Source organism: Tachysurus vachellii, chromosome 4 (genome assembly GCF_030014155.1).
Source record: "Tachysurus vachellii isolate PV-2020 chromosome 4, HZAU_Pvac_v1, whole genome shotgun sequence".
In the NCBI taxonomy this organism is placed as follows: domain Eukaryota; kingdom Metazoa; phylum Chordata; class Actinopteri; order Siluriformes; family Bagridae; genus Tachysurus; species Tachysurus vachellii.
The window spans coordinates 1510461-1520460 of NC_083463.1; the positions used below are offsets into that span (position 1 = coordinate 1510461).

Here is a 10000-nt window from a genome sequence, read left to right on the forward strand (position 1 = left end):
CTGGTGCTGCGGGGGGCCTGAGTTCAAGTACTGCGTCAATGATGTCACTAAGGGTACCTACACACATGCACACACACATGCACACACATGCACGCACACACACACACACACAAATAAACACTCACAAACACACATACACACACAAATAAATACACACTCAGGCACACACTCACACACACACACACACAAATAAATATACACACAGGCACACACTCACACACACACAAATAAATACACACACATATGCGTACACACACACACACAAATAAATACACACACACAGGCACACACACACAAATAAATACACACACATACACACAAATAAACACACATACACACATATGCACACACATGCACACACACACACACAAATAAACACTCACAAACACACATACACACTCACATACACACACAAATAGACACACATATGCATACACACACAAATAAATACATACACACACAAATTAACACATACACACACATACACATGCACACACACATACACACACATACACACACATGCACACACATACACACACATACACACACACATACACACGCACACATACTCATGCACACACATACACACACATGCGCACACACACAAATAAACATACACATGCACACACGCACATCACACGCACATACACACACACACACATACACATACACAAATAAACACACATGCACATGCACACACATACACACACATAAACACACACATACACATGCACACAAACACACATGCGCACTCACACATGCGCGCACACACACATACACACACAGATTTCACTTTCAGTAAGATTAAGTTTATTGTATTATATTAATTAGATTTTTTTCATTGGCTGAAGTTCAAGTGATGATCATCTCAGCTTCAGTTTGTTTGTAAATGTGTCAAATTACACCTGTATATGTGTGTGTGTTTGTAGCTGGCCACACTCTGGAGCTGCTGGAGCCGCTGGTGAAGTTCCAGGTGGGGTTGAAGAAGCTGAATCTGCATGAGGAGGAGCACGTGTTGCTGATGGCCATCTGCCTGCTGTCCCCCGGTGCGTCAGAGCTGCTGGCCATCACTCGCTTCTACAACCATCTAATCAAATCCAAATCAAATTATATTCCACAAAATATGCTTTATTCGTTTTATTTACCCCCTGAGCGTGTGTGTGTGACCGGGTGTGGTGAGGATCAGATTCAGGATCAGTGTAAGAGAAAGGACAGATGTGGATCAGATATAAAGCAGTTGTCCTGTTTTCTGTTATTACCTAAATCTTTCAGTTTGTTTTTTTGTGTGTAAAGCTGCCACCCAACAGCTGTTTATACACATCACCACCTCATCAACAAACCACAACCATGTTTACAGCACGGTCGTCACAGCAATGTGTTTCTTGTCTAGAATAAAGTAAATGATTTCACAGTCAGACAGTAAACTGTGCTGTGTGTGTGTGTGTGTTGCAGACCGTCCCGGCGTGCAGGATCACGAGCGTGTGGAGGTTCTACAGGAGCGTCTCTCCGAGATCCTCCAGGCGTACATCCGAGTGCACCACCGCGGACGTCTGCATTATGCTAAGATGATCCAGAAGCTTGCGGAGCTGCGTAGTCTAAGCGAGGAACACTCGAAGCAGTACCGCACACTGTCCTTCCAGCCCGAGCACAGCATGCAGCTCACACCGCTCGTCCTCGAGGTGTTTGGAGGACAGGTCACCTAGAGGTCAGAGGGAGCGTGTAGGGCGTGGACGCATGGACAATCACCATGAGACACGCACGCACAGAGCCTGGGAGTGACGTGTGTGTGTATGTGTGTGTGTGTGTTCATTTCTTCATGGGTTCTAGAACAGAAGGGTGTTTTAACATCATGTGCACAGCATTTATTCCAGAAACATTAACCTACAGTATTACACTAGTTGTGTAGCTCTGTGTGTGTGTGTGTGTGTGTGTGTGTGTGTGTATGTATGTGTATGTGTGTGTGTGTTATAGCTCTGCTTAGTCCACTACTACTGTCTCTTTTCACCTCCTACCTTTAAAATGTACATGGTCCACAGTCCAGCCACTTGACCAATCACAATGCAGCACTTCACCCTCAGGCCCCTCCCACACCAAGCTCCGATTGGCTGCTGAAAACAATGCAGAAAATCGGTTTTGCTGACCATTATTATTATTATTATTATTATTTATTTAAAAAACATCAGTCTTATTGATAACTGTCCAATTTATGTTTTGAAAATTGCTACAATTTTAATTTGCTAAAATACATTAAGTTCTGTAATACTACATTCAGTAACTTCTTCACATTCGCTGTGTTCTACCTACATGGCGTGTAGTAATAGGCGTGTAGTCATGTGACATCAAACAGACACAAAAATGTCAGCTATATGATCGTATTGTCTTTGTCAAGGACATATTAATATAAAAAGCTTCTACACCAAACAACAGATGAGTCATTTAGTCAGACTTAATGAATGAGTCATTTAGTCAGAATTAATGAATGAGTCATTTAGTCAGACTTAATGAATGAGTCATTTAGTCAGACTTAATGAATGAGTCATTTAGTCAGATTTAATGAATGAGTCATTTAGTCAGATTTACCTTCAGATATCTACACATTATGATTTCTTGTGTTTTTTATGATTGATATTAATATTTAAAAATGTTTTTTTAATAGAAGATGCCTAAGGAATCGTTTTTAAATCACACTTTGAATCGATGAATCAAATGCAATAGAATCAGGAAGTCAAATTTCCACTTTTATTGAAAAAGACAAACAAAGAAGTCTTCTGGTTTTCATTGTATATATTTTTTCACCTCAGTATTTACAACAGCAAGTGTAGTATAGACTGCGTATATATTATGTATACTGCATTACTCTATTTACTGCTTCTCCAATGTCAAACAACTCGAGTTCAATTTTAGTTCAATTTTGTAAATGAGTCATTTAGTGAGATTATCTTTTAAATATCTGCATAATAGAAACATTTATTGTTTTCTATTTAAAAAAAAAATAGTAAGCCATAGTATAAAAACGCATAAATAATCAGGGTGTTTAAAGAATTAATTAATGAATCAAATCTGAGTAAATGACTCATGAGTTGTTTAGTCATATTTACATCCATATTACCAGATTTTATGATTTTTTTTTGTGATTGATACAAGTTGGAAAAAACATTCATAGTCAAGAAGCCTGAGGAATTTATTTCTAATCACATTATGACTCTCAGAATCAAACCTCACTAAATCACTCAGATTTAGCTTCAAATATTAAAAATATTATGACTTTTTATTTCTATGATGTATTGACATCATGTTGTTTTTTTCTTAAAGCAGAAAGCCATGGAGGAAAAACACAATCTGTCATTGTGTTGTGTAAAGAATCGTTTTCTGGTGACAATATGACTCACTGAATCAAATCAGGAATTGGGTCTCTAGAAATTTCAATCACTTATTGAGTACAAAAGATGCCTTTCAGATTTCTTTCCTCTTCTTGGCATGATGTAGAAAGCGAGTGATATGATGTGGTCTGTGTGAACGGCTCAGTGTTTCTTCAGCATCCATCGCTGAGCGTAAGAACTTGTAAATACGACTATATATCCTTTAACGCTGTATTCTTAGATCCTACACGTATAATCTCTGCCCTGGGGATGTGTATATAAAACCGAGTTCCTCGTTAAGCTGAATTTAAGGTCTGGTCATCATGTGACCTCTCAAAGGTTTTAAGGACTAACTGTAGTTTCTTTATAAAGCTGTTGTAGCTAAGAGTGATGTGTTAAGCTTAGGAATGATGATGTACCATCATGATTCATGGCGCATGCTTCGTTTTCCTGATTGCCGTCGTTAATTTGCTCGTTATTGCTGTAGAATCTCCCAACAGACAAGGAGAACGTCGCCATGAGGCCACTCCGGAAAGTTCTTCTCTAGAGCTAAATCTCTCACCTACTGCTCTGCCAAGTGTGTGTGTGTTTGTGTGTGGGTTGGGGGGGGGGGGGGGGGGGGTTGAAGTCTAAGGGCAGATGTTGAAGAAATCTTTTTTTTGCTAAAAGAAAAATAAAATAATATAAGTACACTGAAGCTGAAAAATAAGTTCAGTTGTAAAAACTAGCTAAATAACTCTATAGCACATTATAGCATACAGTCCTGTCAGGACTTAGCATTGACTGACAGGACTTAGCATTAGATGGTAACCACCTTTGCAGTGCATGAGATCAGGTAGCATGACAGTGACTGTTGAAACGGCTTGCTGTAACCTACAGTCCTGTCAGGTCGTGCTTTATTAGCTAGCGCAAGGTTGAAGGTATCATCCTGTCAGATGTCATCACACCGGCCGTCTAAATGTATCCATAGAAACGATCTAACATTCATGTTACATTAGCTCGCCGACGTGCGCTAGGTTACAAATCCGTCTGCTTGCTTCGTGTTGTATAAATGTAACCATGGCGACGCTTCTGGCTAACTTCACAAATATGTATTACTTTATATTTCAATTTATAGCCTAAACATGCTAATACACCATCAGACAATTTCAGATACAACTTCCGTCTCTGAAATATTTACTGCTTCATTTATTTACATGGCGTTTTTACAGAATGGTTTAAAATGAAAATCAGAATTTTAACGGAATAAAAAACAGCATCTGGCCCTTGACTTTATTTGTGAGTTCCATGTGAATGTTTATTGGGTTTGTTTGTTTTGTTTGTGTCGACACGGCTTTAAATTCCTGTCGATATCACACACACACACACACACACACACACACACACACACACACAGGAGTCAGGGTGGTGTGAGATTAGAGCGCTGAGAGAAAACTCTGGAGTTTCCCTTTAACAGGCTTTAAAGGATTTGCTGCTCTTTCGTTGTTATATGAAGCTGCGTAACGTTTATTTTTTCTAATGTTTCTAATCCTCTGTTTCTATCCTGTTTGGTTATAGAATGTTCGAAAGCCGTTCCGAGTGCTTCTGAGTTAACGTATACGCTCGAAGTTTTGTTTTGTTTTTGATGATGTCGAGACTTGAGGATCTGTGACACGGAATTTATTCTTCATAGTAAAAGCTTGTGTGTTTGTGGCTCGTGGACGTGTTTCTGTTCTGATGCCGGCTGCAGGAGGATGCCCTGGTGTGTGTGTGAGAGGGAAAGAGGGCGTGGTCAGGTTACCGTGGTGACGGCAGGCGGAAGCTGAAGCTGCTCGGTCGTCAAGGCTCAGGGTCGATGGCAGAATGTTTCATCGCTTTTTTATTAGGAAAATATTAAGATAGCTCAGCGCATAAGGAAAACAAAAACTACCTGGAGACTGTGTGTGTGTGTGTGTGTGTGTGTGTGTGTGTGTGTGTGTGTGTGTGTGTGTGTGTGTGTGTGTGTGTGCATAGCAGGACTGTTAAAGCACTTATCTATTCACTATGTATATTGTCTGGGTGTGGCAGACTCCGCTTAGCCTCTGTGTGTGTGTGTGTGTGTGTGTGTGTGTGTGTGTGTGTGTGTGTGTGTGTGTGCAGTAAAGATAAAGAGTGATATTTTATAAACCCAGTCCAGAGTTATTTGCAAAATATCATTTAGTCCAGGCACTTAAAGACGTACCCTTCAGATTTCGATGAATGTTAATTTAAATTAATTGTTTTTTATATATATATAAAATTCTCCTCATATGTTTCAGTCACATTTGATCGTAGGGCTGCACAGATCTTTCTATTTTAGGCATTTATACAAAATGTAGTCTTCAGAAAGATGATGGTTTCATGGTGACCCACAGCCTCTGGTGCATTAATGCTGCGTTCACTTTGTTCCTCGGTTGTTTGTGAGGTATAAAGTTTGTACTTTTGGGAAGTTGGAGCTGTTTTCAGTTTTGGTGTTTTTCTAACTAACAAAATACCCATAATTGTATACTGGTCTAATCTAGAAGCCTAATCAGATCTGTATACTGGTCTAATCTAAAAGCCCTAACAGATCTGTATACCGGTCTAATCTAGAAGCCTAATCAGATCTGTATACTGGTCTAATCTTGAAGCCTAATCAGATCTGTATAATTGTCTAATCTAAAAGCCCTAACAGATCTGTATAATTGTCTAATCTAGAAGCCTAATCAGATCTGTATACTAGTCTAATCTAAAAGCCCTAACAGATCTGTATACTAGTCTAATCTAAAAGCCCAATCAGATCTGTATACTGGTCTAATCTAGAAGCCTAATCAGACCTGTATACTGGTCTAATCTAAAAGCCCAATCAGATCTGTATACTGGTCTAATCTAGAAGCCTAATCAGATCTGTATACTGGTCTAATCTAGAAGCCTAATCAGATCTGTATACTGGTCTAATCTAGAAGCCTAATCAGATCTGTATACTGGTCTAATCTAGAAGCCTAATCAGATCTGTATACTGGTCTAATCTAGAAGCCTAATCAGATCTGTATACTAGTCTAATCTAGAAGCCCTAACAGATCTGTATACCGGTCTAATCTAGAAGCCCAATCACATCTGTATACTAGTCTAATCTAGAAGCCTAATCAGCTCTGTAGCCTAATCAGCGACGATTTAAGGACAATGTTCTTTAAAAACAAAAGAATTATCAGATGTTATCCACTGAAACACTTTTATTTTTTTACTGTTTTTAAAAGGAAAAGTTTGTTGTTAAAGCTCTTAATTATTTGAGATGTTTGCAATTTAAATCTAATCAGATTTTACAGTTCAGTCATTAAGTCTGAAACGTTTATTTTACTGCTAATTCCTGATTGTTAATTCTTGAACACAGCATTAATCCCAGGTTCTCTCTTTACCTTTAAACATTATTATATTTATCATACTGACCAATCACAGCGCGCTCTTCAGACACACAGATGACATCATAGACGAGTGTTGGATCTGATGAACAGATGAATCACCTGAAGATGTTTTAGATTCCACACCGTCTAATGAAATGTGATGCAGAGAACCAAACGTGTCAGGAGTGTGTGCTGAGTGTGTTCTCTAGCAGAGAGCACTTTTTTACCTAAGAGTACAATAAGAAAGCGTGTAGAAATAAATAAATAAATACGTTTAAAAAAAAAATAAAAATAAAATCTGTCGGGTTCAAGCGATTTTACAAAAAATTGTGTGCAATAAAATTGTCAGAAAAATAAACATCACGATCGCTTTACTGTGCAGCCCAGAAACCAGCCCACGCCTCACATACTGCTAGACTGGAAAGTGTGTGTGTGTGTGTGTGTGTGTGTGTGTGTTTTGGGGATTAGTTTATTAGGAAGTGCCCCGTTTTACCATTAAAGGAAAAGTCCAGTAAATTATTATTATTTTTTAATCCTGATCTCTTTCCCACAAAATTCTCAGATTTCTCAGTTAGCTGTAAATCTAAACTACACACAGATCAGAGTTTTAATAATCCACAAACTCTTCCGGTCATGTTGAGATAACTAGTGAACTTCTTCACAATAGTGTGAGAGAGCTTTACATCGAAAAATAATTCTGTCGTGTTTAGACTCGATGAGAAAAAAACAGAATGTTTATTTACTCCAAAAATCTTCATCTGAGAAGTAGATCCGGCTATCGACCACATAATTATATCCGTACGCCATGGGGAAAGTAGTTCTGTCTCTAAGCAGCACACACACGAACATACATGCACCCACACACGCACACACTCACTACAGTACAGCTGAGAGAGATCAGGATTAAAAGAAAAACAGAGTTCTGGACTGTTCCTTTAACTCGTGTTTTGTCGTTATTAAAAGCTGCTCGTTTCTGTGTGTAGTTTTATTTTCCACTTAAACTGGAAATCCTTCAGTTTCAGCAGGAATTATTGTGTCTTTACGGTGAATGTTCAACAAAAACGCTACACCAGCATCTGCTCATAAATGAACACCAGGATGATGATGATGATGATGATGATGATGATGATGATGGAAATGAGGATGATTTTTTAAATCAATGTTGGTCTCTAATTTTTTATTTTATTTTTATTTTTTTTTTTTGAGTCCAAAGTGTAACCATGACAAACTACCTCACTCGGCTACAGATGCATGTGATTTTTTTGTATTTTTTCATGATTGGTGTTTGTATTTATTGCTGTGAGTTACACACGGGCCATTCGAGTACCTCAGACTTTAATGTGTTTCCCACAGTGCAGCAGACTCGCCTTAACACATCGTTACAGCTTATTATTATTATTATTATTATTATTATTATTATTATTATTATTATTATTATTGTTTTCTCATATGAAGCTTTCTCTCCAGTCACACATTAAACTCAGAACCACAAACATCCGGGTCAAAGACGGAATAATGAAAATATTCAGACTTTATTTAGAGTCTCATTAGGACCTTTATAAAAAAAAGCTTTTAAAAGTCACAGCCGACGTCATAACAGGAAACACGAAGCTTATGGACGTACGAGGAAAAGATAAAAAACAAAATTAAATTATTAAAAATAATAATAAACACCACAATTAGAGAAAAATTTACAACACAAGTACAAATTCACCTTTAAACAAATAAATAAATCTTGGAGTTATTCAGGAAAATTAATAAAAAATGAAAAAAAGAAAATTACAGATTTATTTTTCTACCTTTGTTTTTTATCTCTAATTATTCATATTGAACAAAATATATCAAAATTATTTTTTTTTTACAAAGTACACATTTATATATGCATTTGTTTTTTTATTTTTTATTGCTTTTAGATTATTAGAATAATAGAATAAGAAAAATTCTTTTTAAAGATTTAAAATATAATTTTTTCTTCTTTCCGCTGATCCCTGTTTGAGTCGTCACAGCCAATCACGTGGTCCACAGGTTTTACGCCACATGACTGTCCTGACGCAACCCTCTCATTTTTATACGGGTTCGAGACCGACACCGAGAATGAACTCTTTACTGGCTGGGAATGGAACCTGGGCCACGGCAATGAGAGCGCGGGATCCTGTAACTGGACCCCAAAACTTAATAAGTACAAATTTAAATTGTGGCTTTTAAAATATATAAATATTTATTAAGTCTATTTTCATGTTATTTCGTCTTTGGCGCACTCACACACTCACACACACATACACACACATATACACACACTCACACACACATACACACACTCACACACATACATATACACACATTCACACACTCACACACACACATACACACACACACATATACACTCACACACATACACACATACACACAAATAAATACAATCACACACACACATAGACACACACACACACACACATACATACACACACATACATACACTCACACAGAAACCTGTAGTGGGCGTGGTCACTCCTGTGACTGACAGTGTTCAGTAGCTGCTGGGATTGGTTGGCCCCTCCTCAGGCCCCGCCCCCTCCCAATTCTGACTGTAAGTTGGATTATTGCTGCTTTACAAAAACATTTACAAGAAAAAAAACACACCTGAACACAATCACCTCACGAGTCACACTCATTTCCCCTTTTAGGCGAGATTCTGCCGCCAATCTTTCACTGAGAAACTCAATATCCAAAACAACACAAACACCTCAATCTGTCCTGTCTGTATACACACACACATACACCCACTCACACACACACAGCTGCTAATGTATCAGTGCCTCAGATCAGATGAGGTTGAAGCGGCAGTTTCACTCTTAAAAGGGGAAAACAGACTCACTCTCTTTTGTTTTTCTGATGGATTTTTTTTTATTTTGACCCTCACGGGACTCCGTAGGGAAGCTGTCTGTGTTCCCAGGTTCAACAGTCGCATGCTTTCACACCAGGACCTCATGGTTTTTATCGTTAAAAATCAAACTGTAAATCAGAAAAGTTATTTCCTTTTTTTCCTTCATTAGATATTGATTTCATGTAATGTTTTGTCTAATGTTTTACAAATCAAACAATAAATAACAACATATATGATTAAAAGGTGTCTGAGAGGTTTATAGAGTGTAGAATAAAGGAACAGGTTTCTGAGAATGATTCATGTGAATGATCCTGACAGTGTGATGAGAAGAAATCAGGATGTTAATGATGTTCGCTTCAGTATTTAAACCACAGACTGGA

At 37.9% G+C, this 10000-nt stretch overlaps 2 protein-coding genes across 4 annotated transcripts in view; both read left to right on the forward strand.

The window, feature by feature from the left end:
* Positions 1–3955, forward strand: part of vdrb (vitamin D receptor b) — a 20749-nt gene extending 16794 nt beyond the window's left edge. For 2 of the 3 annotated variants that reach the window (XM_060867351.1, XM_060867352.1), the window contains 3 exons: positions 1–53; positions 930–1046; positions 1453–3955. The exon at positions 1–53 is cut by the window's left edge and continues 99 nt beyond it. In XM_060867351.1, coding sequence (XP_060723334.1) covers positions 1–53; positions 930–1046; positions 1453–1703 — 421 coding nt within the window. In that variant the 3' untranslated portion in view covers positions 1704–3955. The remainder of the gene's footprint in view (positions 54–929; positions 1047–1452) is intronic. The other variant, XM_060867350.1, reaches the window with a different exon arrangement.
* Positions 1609–10000, forward strand: part of hdac7b (histone deacetylase 7b) — a 32975-nt gene continuing 24583 nt past the window's right edge. Inside the window, exon 1 of the mRNA XM_060867349.1 lies at positions 1609–1705. The gene's annotated coding sequence lies outside the window, so the exon portion shown is untranslated. The remainder of the gene's footprint in view (positions 1706–10000) is intronic.